This window comes from Argopecten irradians, chromosome 2 (assembly GCF_041381155.1).
Source record: "Argopecten irradians isolate NY chromosome 2, Ai_NY, whole genome shotgun sequence".
In the NCBI taxonomy this organism is placed as follows: domain Eukaryota; kingdom Metazoa; phylum Mollusca; class Bivalvia; order Pectinida; family Pectinidae; genus Argopecten; species Argopecten irradians.
This window is the reverse complement of record NC_091135.1, coordinates 62,072,393-62,092,239: the sequence shown is the minus strand read 5'-3', so window position 1 is coordinate 62,092,239 and position 19,847 is coordinate 62,072,393. Positions and strand designations below refer to the sequence as shown.

Sequence of the window (19,847 nt, the reverse complement as noted above, 5' to 3'; positions counted from 1 at the left end):
AATAGAGGGATGAAATAGGTGTTTACAAAATTTATCAAATTGAGTGAGCATATTGGTCCGATCTGCCTGATTTTGATAAGAGCTGGAGTCGTGTTTCAGCTGCTGATCGAGGCTACGATAAAGTGACATCTGTACCCTAAACCTTTTGATGGACATACCTTGTTCAATTAACAAAGGACTGACCACCACTTAATAGAACGTGACCGTTGATTTCGGACATCGCACTGACCATAACTTTGTCGACTAGACACGGAACTGCACTTTCAGTATCCAAGCATTAAATACAAAAGATAAAGACACAATGACAGAGACAATGGGCAGTGTTTTGTTGTGGTCAACATGGCCCTTTGTTTACGGATATTAGTCCGACAACCCACGTGTAACCGCCATTGGACTCCCAATAACAATTATTCACGACAGTTATATTATACCGGACATAATCTACTTACCGATATTTAGAGTCTGAGCTATAAATGTATATACATGTACTACATATTAACCATTATAATTGCATCATACACAATAAATAAATGATGATAATTCTGTAATAGTGGCGAAATTAATATTGTATCTTTTGATAAAGTTTCCTTTTATTCCAAAATATTTTGTGTAAAGATCATAGTAAATACAGAAATAAGAAATACGCCAAACCTATGTGAAATGTAATGTTCTCCCTCAAATTGACAGTATTTATAAAAATAAACGTGATCTTGTTTATATATATTTATATAAAAATGTATTTTACATTACGCACACCTTAAAAAATAAATTAATGCTTTTGAATTTTCGCAATGTGTGAAAGTTATAACAGCTAATGCATTTTGCACACGTTGAATTTTGTTTTTTTTATTACTTGAATTCCAATAAATCCAATAATCTAAAAACCAGCACATACAGAAAACATCGTATATACCTAACGGCTAGGTCCAATGGTTTTATATGATTATTTGTTTATTCTCATGTTCTGTAAACATTACTTTAAATTCCACTGTTTCGTTTTGTGGGCATCATCACTTTTTACTCTGAGTTCCCTTCTTTCATTCTCCTTGCCTTAGCTCCCAGTTAGCTGTACCGGCCGGGCTGTATACGATGATTAGGAAAGGCATTGATTCGGCTGCTGCCTCGTCCCCAGCCTATGATACGGGCTCGCTATTAGACAGGACGATTCCAGACCGGATAATCACCAGATAGCTACAGAGTGTGAGCGAGGACCTTAGATATGACTATCGGATTAAGCAGACTAGCTTTGTAACATAAAATGAAAACATTTTCATCATCGATAGATATATCTGGTTTTTGTGTGAAGTGAGGACTTGTAAAAATCTAGTGTTGTCCCCGTCTGTTAGACAAACTGCTCACTTTTTCTGATCCTCGATAAAATAATAGCTTTGAAATCGAGTTCCGTAAGTAGAAGGCCTGGCTCCAAAATGTAAAGTATGTTGGTACGAGTGAGGTGTAACTCCTCCCCCTCCTGGGAGGGATCAGACCGGAGGACGCAATGACCCGACACAGATTCCTCAGATACTCCACTGACGTACACAAATCAGGGCCCATTTGTTCGCCTCTATTTTCTACCAGATTGAGAGATAATAATTAATTCTGTGCTCACATATCTTCAGGAAACTGCCTAACTTCACAGTGTAGATATATCCACGGACAAACATCATACAAGTTCCTATCTGCACTTTCCTCTATAGAATAATACTTATCTAATATTTCATCTTTTTATGAATTTGTACTGTTAAAACACGTAAAAAAAGGTACTCGGCGTTTTGAACTATGACGATAAAAGACTATGTTTTACATGTTTGGCTGATACAGTTTTGTTTCACCGAATTTATAACAAGCAGAAAATCTATTTATAGATTTGTAAGGAAATAAAAAGGTCAAGTCGATTTTTAAGATGCCTCTTTATTATAAGTTTATATGTACAAAAACGTTAAGAAATATTTGCATCAAATTCTTCTTTTAAGTCAGCATTTTATATTACTTTTCTTATTTGAAAATGTATCTTACTTCATATATGTTTGTTAAGATTATTGTAAAAACGAAAGAAAGGAAAATTGATTATAATCAACTGGTGAATTGATTGATAAGTTTCGTTGATACAGACGGAAGAGTTTCTGAAATACAGTATAGGACATAAACCACCTCCATCAGCCACAAATCACAAACTGACGAAATATGTTATTTCTGAAATGATTTTTCCTTTACCCGCTTTATCAGATTATTATTGCCACGAAATATGTTTACCACTTGACGCACATGTATAATAGTTCATTTGTAATTGATCGATTGGATAAGTAAGGGATATTTTGATTGTTTTAAATAAAGTGTACACATCAATCATATATATCAATTAGTGTTACTTTTGTTATGTATAAGTTTCACCATAAGATAATAATAATAAAAAAGCGGGATGTACGTTTCACTTTTTCATGTTTGTAAACATTACGTCGTTTTATAATAATTTTTCAACATAATGAACTGACACTTTGACATTGATTGTTTCCTGGTATATGATAGCCCACAAAAACTATTCGCTTGACATTCCACTGAGTGAAATCATCCCCGTGATACCGTGCATCACCACACCTGATCACTCCGTTAATCACCAGGATACTAAGTATTGATGACAGCTAAGCCATACGATATTTAATGTCATTTTTGCAGCATGTTTATTTACATTACCAGCCTTCTAAGAAATTCAAGTTTTGAGGTATTATAATGATTTAATGTGAAAAAACACCTTTATTTACAAAATAATATACATGTAATAGTTTTAACTTCAAGACACTTTAAACATAAATTTTAAATGCATAATAAAATATCTTAGGCTGTTTAGGTTGTTGTTTTTTTTTCAAAAATAAAAAAAAAATATGCTTTATTATTTATATTACCAAATGTATATATTTTGATGCTCCATAACAAAATGAAATGGAACATGTTTCATTAATGTCATTATAAATTCTACCGATTTGATTGTATATTGCCATATGAAAATATACCAATTTTTTCTTCCATGTATTCCTAGTCCGTAAATAAAATCCATTTCTCAGGCAATATAAACCACTTTTGAATTTTGCGAAAACGAAACAATAGTAAATTAGTTTTTTTTTAGAATTTATGCTTGTTACAATAATGTGAAGCAAATCCAAAAAAGATGAGTGATAAGATAAAGTGAAAATTTGTCTCGGTTTTGAGATACTAAATCTAATATTTGTACATTTTTATCAGTGTATTCAATCTAATCATATTATATCTATTTTAGTTAAGATCTATCAACCTTTGTAATTCCTTTGTTTAAATATTAATGATTTTACAAGCTATTTGATACTTTCAACAAACAAAAGTAAAATGCAAGACAAGAAAAATCTATGTAACATTTTTATTCAAAAATAAAACGAACAGCTACGTCATAAATACATCGACACATATGGGAGTTGTAGAGAGACATGGAAACATGGAATGAGATTGGCAAGGAGCCCAAGCCAGACCCTGTATCGGCTAGCTAATGAAACAAACAATTTGGGGTCCGAACAGTTCCTGTATAGGTGTAATAATGCCGACAGTAAAGGTTCCTCTCGAGACTCTCTTCAGATCAATGATAATAAGAATGACCCCAAACACGATTCACGAAAAATCACTAAGCAAATACAATGATAATTAATAGATACGGAGAGATATTTCTATTTTCAACTATAAAGTACAGGTTTTTGTCGTAGATATGGCGCGAAAATTTGAACAGTCAACTAAAAAAGTGGGCTTGATATATATACATTAGCAAAGATTTAATTCATTCTCGTTTTAAATGGACATTGCAAATTATTTTGACCCGTTAATGTAAACGACTGTGCGATTTTTTAACAAAAGTATGTAAAGATCTATAGGACATTCACATTAGATTTGAATCAGAAAATGATATCTCGAGAAGCACCTTCTTCAGTCAATATTAGAAGACAAATATGTAATTCAAATATTTCAAACTAATTTTTTAGAAAATTTCAAAGTGACTCGAAACAACATCGTATATAGCATCAACAGAGGAAGAATTTACCAGGCTATTAAACTCTACCATTCTTACGACAATTCATCTATCACATGAGTAGCAGTACTTAAAGACAAGTATGAAATAAATATTACTTCAACTTTCTTCCTTCAAATAAGAAATAACGATGTATGGGCTTGTCATAATTTGAAGCCGGCAGGGAGACAAGATCACCAACACTTCACTACAGCAGGATGATTCCTTTATTACACAGGATGAAATCGTTACGTACCATTATCGGGTGATTGGTTTGATACGAGACAGATATGACATTACGAATGGAGAGAATCTGACCCCCTCAAGATGCTCTCGTGCAGGAGATTGGTGAAATTAAGTACCGCGAAAGTGACAAGGAAGCTATCGCGTGAAGCAAGTCAACAACATTGTCAATACATAAATGGACACGTTCCCCTGTAGGCTGCTGTCAGTCACTGCTAATTTCGCTGTAAGAATCATTAAGTCTGGGTAAACATCTCTTCTCTCAAAGCACTTAGCGAAATATTTAGCACTTAAGTTTAAACCGAGTCTTTAATAATCTCCACGTAGCTATATTAACCTTTCAATCCCAGCCGAACAAGCTCAATATTGCAAGGCGAAGAGTCAAGCCTCTACGCCGCCAATCGTCCTGAGGTCACTATCACCTGGCCTAATCCAGGCCCAAACGTCCTGAACTGGCTCTAACACGGCTATTACATATGTGTTTGTAAGGTCGTTCTATTCTTTTCATTGCCATATAAAAAGTCATAGACCAGAACAGGACGTTGGGTGGCGGTTTCATGAATCCAAATTCTATCATGAAAATGTCCTACCACCATAAACCATATCACACAAGTCAGCTAGTTAGCTCGCTGTGTAATATCTAGTTCAGGAGTATCTAACACCCATTTAACCAAGGGGGTTGGAGATTCTGTCTGCCGGCCTCACGTCTCTAGTGGGTGAATATATAGACGAAAGGGGAGGATATGGCCTCAACAGTGAGGAGTTGTTAACTGGTGTTGACGAAAGTCCATTAAAATTTGGTGTGACGAGCGGTTTATCATTCTGAGGGCTAACATTTGTATAACCGTTCGTATTAGGTGAGAACATAGAGCTGCTCAGTGGAAATGAACTGTCCATCCAGGGGCGAACTGTAGAGGTGGTCGGGATATAAGGGGCGCTAACTCGCGAGAAATTCAAAGGAAGGCTTTGATCAGCGGAAGTCGTTGGCGAGGTAGTGGTCGTAGATGACGTTGCTACGTGCGCAATGGACCAAATCCTGGGTCGAAGAGGGTCATTATGCTCTATGCTTGAGTTATTGAGTGATAAGGAGCTGTTGACGTCACTGAGACCAGAGTCACTACTGTTGGAGCATGGAGACTCAAGTCTCTTAGTGTCGGGCATTGGAGGCTTCAGCTCTGTGACTGTCTTCTGTAAACCCGATGACATCAAGCCTGCATCGTCATTGACGATCCCCATCGGGACCATGCCTAGCAAATCCGTCTTCAGAGGAAATGTATCCCTCACAACATGGTCAAGTTTCTCTTTCTTTAGATCTGGAAAAGACAAAATAATGTACTTGTTAATCTTTGGAATATCGTGAGATAATTGAAGTATATAATGTTCACAAACACCTTTAAGTTACAACTAGTGTAGCATTGGTTTTTAATTTTCACGCTAACAATGATGGCCCAAAAAAGGTGTGAAAAGCACTTCTTGTTATTGTGTTTGTACTCGAAAGATAACTTCGTTGTCATTTGTCCAAATGTTGAATGTTATTCTCACACTTAATTGGCACTCACTAACCACTGTGTTGATATACATTGGCTATTCGATGGGTGGTTATCGCCCACACACAGGTGAACTCTCATATCTACATTTTGTATGCTTAAGCGATTTCGTTTTGGATTGACAGAAAGGAGAGAAGAGATTGGGTTTGGGGATCCTTGTACGTCTGAGTGGTCTATTACCCTTCAAACAGGGAGACATATCAATTTGACGGAGGACGTTTCTACCATAGTAATCCCTTCCCCTGTCACGTGACGTCCCCGTCCCGTCAGGATTAAGTGTCACACAATAGGTAAATCTCAGAGAAATCAATATCTTGCAACACCTGCACAAATCCCCCATCAAAGGCAACGTGGACCACCAACAGGGCCACAGTAACGGTACTGCGCGGCGGTCCTACCCTCCTCATGGCAATGACAAATTTTTCTTTAACATTTTTTTAAGTTTCTTTTCTATTTTTGGTGTTGTTAGTCCTTACATATTACGAGTATATACAATTATGTTTAAACAAAGTTGTAATAACTTCTATCACACTTACAACTAATGATATAATTCAATCTTTTTAGAGAAAATGAACTGTTATCTATAAATATTACCATAAAATTTGAGTACGTAGTAAATTCAATAGAATTAAATGACCTATGTATCGAAAGTTTTAAATACAAAAAAGTTCTAAGATACTAAATTGTAAAACGAATCTGTATTTAAACATTTAATTTTGATATGAAAGCATATTTAGTTTATTAGAGATAGTAGAAACATGCTGCAGATATATTGGAGTGTGGATTAGTTCAAAGGTATGAGAGTTAAGTGTTTTCTGTTTTCATTTCGCTTGACCGACTGTTACCAGTAGACTCAATGTATATGTATATTCGGGGGCAAATAATATATTTAAATTCAAACAGTTATAGGTATAAGATTAAAATGGATAAATGATATAATTGTGAGGACATGAAACACAAAAATAAACGTACTAAATCTTAGGATCAGAAATGATTTCTTCTTACTACGTCAATGATTAAGGTTATCTCAAACATAAACTTATGGACGCAGCCAGACATGATAGTGTTAATGTTGGTGTAGGTAACAATGAAAACATTGTGGTTTGACGTTCATCTTAGTGGTTGTCATATATCATCATTACCGTGTAATAGTCATCAAGGCGATTTGTTGTGTTCAGGATAGATATTTATATTATATTTCATACTATGTATGTAATTATGAAAACTTTGATAATATAACATTTATCATGAACTTTAGTACGTCCGTAAATTTCATTTAATAAGTAAAATATTGTTTTCGAATTGCAGAAATAATATTTCTTAATATAGAACTTTCACCTATAATGTAAAAACTGATTTTGGAAATGCTATCCATAATAATAAATATAATTTTTTATAAAGATAAATTAGATAAATAAATAAATAAATAAATAATACGAACTGATCACAGAAATCGATATTTTAATTATTTATTGTTTTTATACCTTACGATCATTGCAGTATTATTTTGATGATTGGCCTGATCTTTGGATATGTTATATGATTTTATTTAAATAATAAGAATTCTTTTTATTGATTGAAAAATTAGCACAATTCGTGACTTGTGTAACTTAGCCGATGTATTTTTCATTCATTCTTTCATTGACATTAGTCAAAATGACAAATAAGTAAAAAATATAACACAAAAATATAAGGCTAAGTTTCTGTAATACCAAACATATTTTTAAAGATGCTCAATCGCCGACAGAGAATAACTGATATTCATCATTTGATCAATAATTGGTGTTTTATCATATATATATATGTCTAATTAACACAAAAAATAACATAAGATGATTTATTTTACCTTTGGTGTATGCGCAATCAATACTTCATTCCATATAGGATATAGTGCCACAGAATTTGTTCGGTATACAAATAATTATCTTTTATATTTTTTACTTAAAGTAAAATCAGAAGCCTAAACTTTTCAATGGTGGTAATGTTGTAAAGTAAAAACTTTTTGTAACTGAAGAAAAATACTTAATCGTCTGCTCTTGTTTTTGATAGTAAAAAAAACAACATTTGTCAGTAGTGGAGCATCTTTAATTATAAATATTATCTTCTACTACGTATTTCCCAAATGAATGTATGTAAGTCCAGATGAATCATACAAATTTCACCACGCAACTAATAAAACTAGAGAAACCCGTCGCCATTCAGTCGTATGTGGACGGCAAACGGTAAGTTACGATAAACTCCGAAGGACGTGATTAATGATTATGTCGGAGCTAGCTTGGCGATCAATGTTGTCAAAACCATTAAGAAATAAAACATATTAGGAAAACAATTAATACCTGACGGAAGTGGGCTCTAGTAAAAATAACATAATTGACCAAACAAAAATGGCGGAGGATACGTGAACTAATAGATAAGTCGTGTAAGCCGAGGCGCGTTAGTGGTCGTGTTGACGGTCCAACAGTAAGGCTCACTAGACACGCTATACTGACCGGCTAACAACTAATGGGCAAAGCACATGTTAATTGAAAGAAGACAAATGAAGATCGTGATCTCTCTGATTTTTTGCCTTTCTTTATTTCTTCATAATAGACAGCGGTGAGGAGGAGACTAATAAATATCATTGTTCCAGCCCTATAATGTCCCGGCTCTCAATGTGGCATGGACGTTAATGTGTGTTGCCGCACTTTTTATGAAGGTCCCTGTCACCACACACATAGCGCGTATTAATTTGTCTTGCTAATACGAGAGAGGAGGAGGACTCTTACCTATAGTAAGCCCTCCAATCACCACAACTTAATCCAAACAGACTCGACTCTCGGGAGTCGCCAATGATATGGGGAGCCGATTGCGGTTTTTTTTATCGATAATATAATGCTTATATAATAAAGCAAAAACAACCAGTTCACTACAAATAGACATAAGTAGAAATAATTTTATAAAAAAAAAAGTCAGAGGTCATATTTGTATATATTATTTATCCGTATGGTTTATCTTTAAGATTTTTTTTATCATAATTTTTGTGTCATTGGTAAATTGAAAAAAAGGCTCACTGTATATATTAGGAATTATGAAGTTATGATCCGCCTGAGTAGGTTGACCTGTTAACGGTCTAATGTATAGGGGCTAATAAATTGTACATGATCCCCTCTTAAAGGATAACATGTTCATTTGTCAAAAAGTGTCAGCTCTACTTGAGGTATAATAAATAATATGTTTAAAAAGAAAATATCCTGGTGAATCCGGGTGGTCGTGGTAGCGACAAGGAGTATCGGTATGGCGATGCAAACCTTCGACAGAGGGCGCTATCTCACACGGTTATCTTTAACGCTCGTGTGAAACATAAAACGAATTAAAAAGCAAATATCTCTCAAACTACGATTATCCACTATTACCTTATAAAATATCCAAGTCAGTCCCCTATATTGATTCCAGAGACAAAAGCAAGTCGTGCACGAGCGCAAGTCGAGTTAGCTCGGAATATCGCGTGAATCTAACGAGAGTGCTATCGCTTGTCTATACAATATCTGTTTCCATATCAAAATTCTCATTCTAACTTAAAACATAACAGGAGCGTAAAATATTCTCTAATCTTCAACGGACACGATTAATTGTATCACGTGCACTCACGCACGGTGTTTTGACTAGGCGTGTGCTGATCAAAATTAATATAAAAATAGATTTAAAGTCAAAGTTGTTGTTTAGAAATGAACAGTGAGGAACCATTGCCGAGTCTGAATACGTGCCAAACACGAGGAAAATTAAAAGCTACTATTTCATTTGTTTGCAGCTAAGCTATTGAGGGGGAGGCTCGCCTATTGTTCATTTGAATGGACTACAATCGGACAATGATGACATAGCAATCAGCCATTCATAGAAAGCAATCTGCTGAAAAATATCGGCTGTAATTTAGATGTGGCTCAGAAACTGGATAATTATTGGCGATGACAACGACGGCCTGTGAGAGAATAACGACGGGTGACTCGCCATTTCCGCGCAGGCGAGTGACAGCGCGTGCCTTCCAAATATTAAACAGATGTAGAGCAAAGATTGCCTTGGAACTGCCGCTAGAACTACCCACAAAACCATGGATATCTCTCCAATGAAAATTTCTCAGTGAAATGAAATAAAAACTTAAGATTACTGAATACATCGGCGGAAACTGGTTAATGACCTGTTAGTGTTTTGTTGGGTAGTATGCGTCAGTACCGATTCCTGTGATAGGACTCCGGCCGTTTACACAAGAGAGCCTACCCCCTGACACAATACGCTATCGTTACGATCATTGGTTTGTTTTCAAAGTTTAGATTCCAAATACAAAGCGCATGAAAGTAAAATTAGCGTACTAAACCACCAGCTGAAACTGGACCCAATGCGGCCTTCATTCACTTTCCCACGATAAGAACATGTTTACGATTTTGCCGCTGACCATGCCTGTCAAATATCTGACTGTTTCATTGATATAGATCTATAGTGGTGATGATAATGGGATCTATTATTGTAATTGATAATCATTTGACGTTGACCTTAAATTCTCATCTCATATGACATCACATTTCTTCTAGCAACATTTCACAATTTAATCCTGGTATAATATAATCATGCTACATGTTAAATCTTTACATCATTTTAAATACGCATAAGACGGTGTTGGTTTCAATGTAAGAATTATTTCAAAATGTAGTCAATGTTGTTATATTTAATTACCAATCAATATGTACAACGCCTTATCGTTTGGAGGTATATATTACACTTCATAATTATTAATGCAATATCTTTTTAACGATGATACATTTCATATTTGATCACATGTAACTTCAGTTTGAGGATGCGCGACTTCGATGGATTATGGATATGGTATGTTATGATTAAATACGAGTTATCACTATCAGCATATCTTCTTTATAGAATAGTATCTTCTCTGACTACTGTACAAAACGGGTTCCTTTCCTTTTATATAATTTATAAATTAATCAATTGGCTAATTCGAACGACCTTTAAAACTATGTTTTATATTCTTTTTTTTTCTTACTATTTACCGGTGCTATTTCTATTTCTGCCAATTACACCGTTAGCATTCGTTTAACTAGATCGAACCCATTTAGTCGTTAACCTGCTTTGTGACATGTTTTAATATAATCTCAAAGGTTTTGCTTTAAAATTTCGTTCTGTCACAAATTAAACCGATCATGTCTGATGACTTGTATAGTTCATATTTCATAGAAAATAATGCTAGTTTTAATAAATCATCTATAAAAAGACTTTATTTACCTAGGAAATAAAAACATTTAATCAATATTTTCCAATTGCAGCGATAGATTGTTTGTATGAATAATATTGAAAAATATTACAATACGCTGTGAGGATACAGTTAGTTCTATTTCATTGTTTGTGGTTATTTGTGACAAAAGAAGACAATAAAACTAGTGTGTCTATTGATTAATGTCTAAAAACAAGGAGTCATCAATGGTTCCTATTGTGTGGTGTTATGCAGCCAAAGGCATTTCAAACTGGCAGAATAATCGCAGTATTGCTTGGGAAAAAATAAATCGAGGAAAACAGGGAGGGAATAGCAGAAACTGTTGACAGAATCATATGATGTGATTAGTATTTGTTATTGCGCTTTTATTTATTACTTTACAAAACACAAATGTTTATTGTTTACAACAGAGAATGTATGCTCTTTTATCGTCAGCTTTATCTTATCTATTTGTTTACCAGGAATTTTAAAGTAGCTCCTTGTCAGTTTTTATAGCAGGTTAACTTCTCGGTGCAAACTAATTAGAAGAGTACTTAGTCCAAATAGTTCGTAATTTTTAACAACTAATCACAACGAACCTAAATCAATTAACGTTCATCAGAATAACCCTAAATAAGCTTAGAATTCTAGTTAACAGTATTCTATATTGATAATTTACTTACAAATCTTTATACAAATATCATGTTTACAACAGCGTCAATGAAATTAGATTTAAACTTCTTAAACCATTTTATTTTTACTTGGTTTATTCTTTTTAAAAAAATATTATACGAAACACGCATATATGAACTGGATAACAGCTTGCACAATTACTATCAAATTGTTTGATAATTACACTTATCAAGAAGAAAAAAGAATAGAAATAAAAACAAACATTACGATGAATTAAATAGCATTTCTATTCATGTGCTTCTCTAACTATGTGTTTCTTCTATCTCTATCACATTAGAACAACTACAGTCTCCTGAGATTTATTATCGCTTTCGACAAACAAAGTTATAGCAGTAATCCGCTGGTATAGGTATGAGGTCAGTCACCTGTCTAACGATATTTCATTTTTAGCTGATTTTATTGTATTAGCATATCTAAATCTTTAGATTTGTTTTATTAAAGTTTCTAGTAACCATGTGATCTAAAGTAACCATTTACGTTCATGGTCAATTTCTGTGTAACAGCAATCGTGTAGTATGCGCCTATTCATACATTCGCTTAAAGCAATGTCACACGCAGATGGAATTGTTCCTGAAAACCGGATTCGATTACAATCATCATGCCATTGCTTTGCAATGAAACAAATATCCCTACATTTCCAAATGTTCTGTAGAAAATTTTGCATTGGTTATTTGACTGTTTTTACAAAAAGCGTTACGTTCCATGACAGGTATTCCGTCTTTGTTAAAGTCCGTCCCATGGTGGATGATTCGATTGAAATGTATTACTTACATGTAATAAGACTCGACTTATAAGTGTTAAAAGCTGATAAGAATGACTCCACGCAAGGTATAAATCGTGAGTAATTACTTACCATCATCTAAGCCATCAGCTACTAAATCCTTTACGCTGATATTGTCGTCTAATTTGTCCTTTTCTTTTTCACAATCTTCATCGTCATCATCTAACTTTTCGTTGTCGTCATCATCGTCGCCGTCACCGCATCTGTTGCGTGGCGACCACGTCATTTTGTTTTCTTTTTTCAGCCTCCTTCTGGCGTTAGCGAACCACGTGCTGACCTGTGTCAGGGTCATCTTTGTAATGATGGCGAGCATGATTTTCTCGCCCTTGGTGGGATAGGGGTTCTTTCTATGTTCATATAACCAGGCTTTAAGGGTATTGGTTGTTTCCCGTGTTGCGTTCTTCCTCCTTGCGGCGCCATTCAAGTCCATGCCTCCATAACTGCAATAACGGGAAACATAATATTGTTTGTTTCACTGAAATTACATACAAATTCATGAACAAGGTATATTTCATTAACATCATTAACATTTGTCAATCATTTTTGACATTGATGGTTTTTAAATCAAGGTGAATCTAGTCATGTGATATAGTAAGATACACTTACGTGTTTCCATACGGGTATGATGCCATTGCGGGGTCGTATGGGTAGCACGCCCCTGGTTGTGTGATGCTCCGCCAGGCGGCATCAGCATTGTCCTTCAAGTCATAATGCGCATTCTACAATTTCAAAAAATAATGTTAATTGAAAATATGTAAACCAAAAGCAACAACATATTGTTGAAAATCATATGTTTAAAGCATTTGTGATAAAGAGTTGCGGACAAAGGCAGCCGTGCATATACCCAGTTACGACTCAGAACTTCGGCCGTAAATGTAACAATCAATGGCAATTTTAAAAAATGACATAATTGTGTTGTGTATGGCACTCGGCAAAATTAGCCTAGAACAATGCTGGAGACAGATAACACCATTATCAATGTTTACAGTGACGGTGCTACTTTCATACTCTGTTTCATTCAAGCCTTTAACAATATCTAAACAAAACAGCTTCCGTTTCTATTGATAGACTATGTATTACGTTGTGTTTTTCGCAGTGAAGAGTTTTGTATAGAGAGTGGGAGGGTAGTAATTACACGGAAATGTGACATGCGGAAGTCTGTCTCGGGAGGGGTAGACCGGAGATACTTGGAGGGACAAACTAGTTAGGGAATAAGCCCTTCCGCAGTGAGGCTAATAAGAGTCCGATCACCCGGGGAGTTTTCAAGATTCGGAAAATTTGTGAACAAGCTTTAAGGTAATTGGGCTGGGGAGTGTAGTGTGTGTCGACAGTATGGCGGATAGAAGGAGATCGCTATCGGCTCCCTACTGTAAAAACGCCATTTTATCGCGTCACCCTGGGAGCTTTATTTGCTTCAAATTTAATTCAAGTGTAACGGAAGAGCAAGCAGTGCATCCCACCAGAACCCATATAGTCTAACTGAAACAAGGAACAGACCGAAGTGGAAACTGGAAATACCAGCGTGATTAGACATCAGTCATAGTGGACAGCTTTCAGAAGAAAAAAAAACATTTCATGTGAAGGAAAATTATTAAGCTTCCGTCACCAGTAAAATATCTACTTCTACTCATACATTTGAATATATAAATTGATGATTTACATCTATGAAGTAGTTTTAGGATAAAATCAAGCACGGTAGTCAATGTTTTTCGTGTAAGTTTAAGAGAAAACAAAACAAAACATTATAAATATTGTAGAGTAGAAAACATAATAAAAAACAATGTCCCATGGCTGTATCATTTGTATTTACTGTGATTGTGAGGCTATGTACCGCAGATTAATATATTTACACTATAAACATTATTTTTCGAGAGAAGTGCACGCACGTGTAATCGTGACAGGTATGATATCAAATATTACGTAATCATTCTATTTGATTTAATCAATTTATCTTGTAATCATAACAGTTTTCTTGCCTTGACAGATGTCATTAGTTCTATAATCTTTCTTATATAATTGAAATAGATCTTCACTGACCACTGTTTGTGCGCATGCGCATAGAACAATTATATCAGCTGCTGACAGTTCCAACGACAAACGATAACGACCCCTGTCATCGCATTTGTCTGTGGTTAACGAGACTGTCATGTCTCCCCACCTGCGGCCACGTGATGTAGCGATGACGTAAATCATGGACCCCGCCCCCGGGCCTATCTAGGCAGAGTAAGCACCTCGGCCCGCGCCTGGCCCGGGGACACCGGCCATACATTATAACTGTAGCACCTGTGCTCTGTCCCGGCTCGAATCGATCTAATAGATTAGGCACTTAACTCCCAGCCGAGGAGACAGTTCATTTCCTAAAACATTGATTAGGACGAGAAGACAAATATCTGGGTTTAAAGTTATGTTGAAATAACAAAGTGTATTGTCTGAGTCAACAGTGGTTATCACAATATTGACAGAACACATGGGAAAATGTCGATGGCCTTTTATACGGCCAGAGCAGCGGTACACCCCATCAAAGGATGAGCGTACACGTGTGATCCTGGGCAGGTGGGGTACATACATGTACTCCGGATCCGACCTGCGAATCACCAGAATATATCAAATTATTAATCATTTAAATCGAAAGTAGTTTTAAATACGTATATATCGATGATTTTCGCAAACTATTTGAAACGGCATAATAAAGAGCGTGTATTCTGTTCGTAATTAGGATGTAGCACAATTTTTCATTTTCAGGAACACTAACGTTTTGATATTAAAAGAATGGATGAATGTATTTTATATGATAATGGCTATGACTATATATAACTTAGTAATAACCATTAAATTCAGTCTTTGATATAACATGAGTCGATATCAAATTGGAGGTAGACGAGTAACACTAGGGTTGATTTGGATGATTGGATAGATGCTGGAGTTAAATACTCCAAATGAAGTTTTATTTAGGAAATAGGATATTGTATTAAAATAAATGATAAAATAATTAATCAATATGTTCGATAAATAATATCACTGACAGAAATATAATAAACGATGACAGGAGATGATATGGTGTTATGTCGACGCCTTGTCTTAAAGTGCCGTAAGGTTGCTATGACAACATGCGGGTTTTAATGAAAGATCAAATACTGCAAAAATGACAAAACTTTTGATGACTTATAAAAAACTATTGAATCTACTATCTTAAATGTGCTTTAGTTTTTTTCATATTTTATCTTTTTAGTATATAAAATTTCATTTTACAAACTCTGAAGTTACTCGTATTGTTTTAGTTGATGATACAGATATCGTGTGGTTGAAGCTTAAATTTCTGTCTAGTATTAAATGAGCTCGGGATAGAAATAGTATGGGCTTATTTATAGAATAACAGTTATTGAAATAATATCTCTTATTTTAATATTTTACAACAGCTAATATACCCAAATTTGTACATTGTGCTTAATTGTATTTAGCCGGATGTCATTTACAATTACTTGTTTCATCAATTTTACCAACGTATTGAAACTATTTAGCTTTAAATTCTTTATAAAAAGCGTTACAGAAAATATGAAAAAAATAATCTTAAATAAATATTTATCCTTAACGTATATAATTGTTTCCAGTGAAGAATCTTAAGATAATTATAAGGGGATGTCCTTAAGTTACGAAATATCAATGAAACCAGGACCTTTTAATTTTTAGATGAATTGTGCATTAAATAAGTAGATTTCAACCACTTTTTATCTTCTAATATTGACTCTCAAGACCGTTATAACTTACCAGAGGCGAGTAGAAAGCAGAGGGGTCCGTCCCTAGGGCTGACACGTAGCCCTGGGCAGTGTATGGGGCAGTGCTGTACACAGAATCTGTGAGCCCCGGGACTCGGGGATAGGCGGACAGAAGTCCCGACCCATACTGACATGAACACACCGTCTGTCCAGTATGGGGATCCGTCATAATCGGACGTCCATTTTCACAGCACGACGTGGGGACGGAGGGAAGAGCAGAAGGTGTGGCGGTCGACATTTGTACCTTAGGGTGACAAAATGTAACAACAAATATTAATTAAAGATAGATATCAAAGGGGGATGAAGCTTCAGTAAAATTGTTTAATGTAGTTGTTCTGTACTAAGTTGGATTCAAAGGCAATTATTACTACATGTCAATGTCACCTATGATGAAGGTAGATGTACTGGTGTTTAAACATCATTATATTACTTATGCTGAAATCTTTGATATTATTTGCACTTGTAATTTGTATTGTTTCTAAAAATATCTACTGAAATAATATCGTTATCTAATATATCAATTAGTCAGTGGAACTGATTTCATACTGAATTTTCTTTTTGTGACTATTACTTGACATGTATATTATATTTGACTGCCTAAACTGAGATCTGACGGTATGGTATTTGATATAGTCATGACTGTTTGTTCCTGATGTAGTTAGACATGTGTGCTACATATGTCATTGGAAATAAATCATTGATAATCGATTTATTTTAGTGCAGATATTTAGTACTACCTAACTTTGATAAAGTGATCATTGTTTTATTATATTTTATTTGTTATAATGATAATTGAATTGGCACTAGATTTATCGTGCTGAAGTCATTGGATCTACAGTGTAGATATCTTTATTTAATGCGGTTAAAATTGTTGGTGTTGATAAGTTAATTCTAGATTAACTTTAACCAGTATACGTGCATATCTTATTACATTTTACTAGGTTCGATATTTTGATAATAATTTGTTACTTTTAGATTTGTGACAGTTACTATTTTTATATTTTACTGGATAAGCCATAGACATGCTAAAGCTTATATGTTTTTTATATTTACTATTAAATTATGTTACCTATAGGTATGTCATAATATCTTTAAATATTTTACTAGATAAGCCATTGTGATATTCACTTGCATGCTATGGACCGCATTAACAGTGATGGTTCTCTATCATATAACCGATACTACAACACTAAATATTAAGATACTAGACTTGATATAACAAAGATTAACTACACTTGATATGACGCTCTTACTTAAACACTGTGAAGATTATCAACATTAACTATACTGATAATATTTGTACGTCACTTAAGTTTTTCTGTCGTTTCAAACAATGAATTATAACACACCAGAAAATCCTGCCAGATGACATTGACGATGTATATTATGATACTAGATTCTACAGTTTAGCAGATGTTTTTGATGGTTATGACTATACAAAGGCAAACATTTAATTCATAAAGTGACAGTAGTATTTGAGAAAAGTATTAAAAAATTATACTGTGTCAGAATTTGTGTCGATAAGGTTAAAAAGATGAAGTGATAGGAAACCTTTTCTGTTTCCATATGAAGAACATATATAACGCTGTGCATTAACTGGCATGGCATATGATTACACATGGTTGTTATTTTACTATGGTTATTCATACATCATACCTATATTGGACAGAACAATATAAACCAATAATCCATAATTGGAGTTGAATATACAGGGCAAATGAACATTATACAAAGAATACTAAGCTAGAGTTCATTAAAATGTATATTCATGCATTCCAAAACATTAAACAAATATAGACATTGTTGGTTTGGTATGAATGTAATTGCGGTAAATTTTACCTGTGTAAGGTTCGACTGCGAGGGAGGATTACAATAGTGAAAACACTTGACAGTTAACATCATAAAAATCTCCAAGTTACTCAATCACAATATCCACTTAGTTCAGTTTTACATTTTAACATTTATGACTGTTTGTGACAGCAGTAAAACAAGGGTCCCCGAAAGTTCCCTTATCACACCCATCGGGATACCAATTCACTTTGTTGATAAACACTAGCGATAGGAAATATCCTATTTATTATAATGATTAAAATTACAATCATACAGCTATAAAAAAGACAATTATGTGGAAAGATATTAAAGGAAACAATGTAATCAATAAAACTAATTGGTAATTGATTAAAACTGCATAATATTGTTGTTTTCTGTAGCCTGGTAATAAAATGTAATGAGGGATTTTTACAGTTCCGAAAGCGAGAACAACCATTCACACATTTCCCCTATCTCCCTCATGTCAAATAACATATTCCATGAGAATGTCATTCGTATTTTACAGACTAGAAAATGACAAATAATGGATATTGTTTTCAATAATGTAAATAAATATTTAACAATTGGTAAGCATAGTTAAAAATGAGAATACAAATGAAATATTTTTTTATGAATATAGATATTAACAGGTAAGCTGTGACAGATAAGAGAGATGTTGGTGTATTGAATGGTGATTACACCTGTACTGGACAGGTGAGAGGGTACTTACCTGTGATGATTGAGAAGACGGGGGATAGGAGTATCCGAGAGGGGCCAGGGACATAGCACACTCCCGCAATAACAGGATAGTTCCCAAACGATTATATCTTGAAGAGTTTCATCCGCAAAGAAGAAATGTTAGATCGAATACGGCCACCTTGTATACTCTCAAACACAAGTTAGTATAAATATTGACACAGAACTTTAAGATTTGGTCAGTCAAGCTGGTCTGGACACAGGGGCCGTTCAGTACACATACTACCCTACCACCATGTACCGGTGAATTAGATGTCTCTTGTTTCCACTGATGTTAAATATTGACTTGACAAGAGACATGACAGGTCCGTGTAAAGGCTACCCTCCTCTCTCCCCACAGAGTAAAGCAGCCTGATTGGCAGCTCTTATCCTCCTCTTGTCCATTCTATTGGCCAGCGTAATTGCGCGTGAGAAATGGCTTTACGCTATAACGCCCCGCCCCCAGACACGCCCACTGCTTCTTTAGCTATGTTAACAAGAGGAGCTGAATAGCGATAATTGCATAAGGCTATAATAAAATTTGACATGGAACATAGCAGCAGTAGATGGGCGATAACTGTCCCAGCTCTATTACAGGGCTCCCGATCAGTTACACGCCATTGTTTATGCGGGATCAGGGGTGTGTATTTATGTATTAAATACAATGATAACATTATGTCTGGACAAGGACGATGTGATTTATTAACTGAGTATAAACTGTCAACAAACAAACAAAGCTAATGGTGTGTAGGAGGGGTGTAGTATTTATATACAGCATGACGAGAGCAGTCTCACGGTCAATTAAAACAGCTACAGCTACTAAATTATCTGTCCAGGAAAAAACCAGTTGAGGTTCGGTAAGATTTACTATAGAATACCAAGGGAGTTTTCCCAACGGCCACTATATAATAAAGTCTAAAGACAAACTTAAATTCCACTATTAATAAAAAAGATAAATCTGAAATAGAATCATAGATGGAATGGAAAATTGTATGTGGTAATATTA

General features: G+C 34.7%; 1 protein-coding gene across 1 annotated transcript; it reads right to left on the bottom strand.

Annotated features, from left to right (window-relative positions):
* Window positions 1-3,374: 3,374 nt before the first annotated feature.
* Window positions 3,375-19,185, bottom strand: LOC138316179 (iroquois-class homeodomain protein IRX-6-like). Its single transcript, XM_069257741.1, has 5 exons — window positions 18,837-19,185; window positions 16,290-16,541; window positions 13,131-13,243; window positions 12,597-12,964; window positions 3,375-5,580 (listed from the first exon to the last, which is right to left on the bottom strand). Exons 1-5 carry the CDS (start codon window positions 18,888-18,890, stop codon window positions 4,934-4,936), a joined length of 1,434 nt encoding a protein of 477 aa, XP_069113842.1. The 5' UTR covers window positions 18,891-19,185; the 3' UTR covers window positions 3,375-4,933.
* Window positions 19,186-19,847: the final 662 nt, after the last annotated feature.

What these genes read in the sequence shown, in the direction of transcription:
- LOC138316179 (XM_069257741.1), bottom strand. Translation starts at nt 18,890, where the DNA reads ATGTCCCTGGCCCCTCTCGGATACTCCTATCCCCCGTCTTCTCAATCA. An exon ending in TCATACCCGTATGGAAACAC is followed by an intron (nt 12,965 to 13,130) that starts GTAAGTGTATCT and finishes CCGTTATTGCAG; the next exon opens with TTATGGAGGCATGGACTTGA. An exon ending in AGCTGATGGCTTAGATGATG is followed by an intron (nt 5,581 to 12,596) that starts GTAAGTAATTAC and finishes TGTCTTTTCCAG; the next exon opens with ATCTAAAGAAAGAGAAACTT.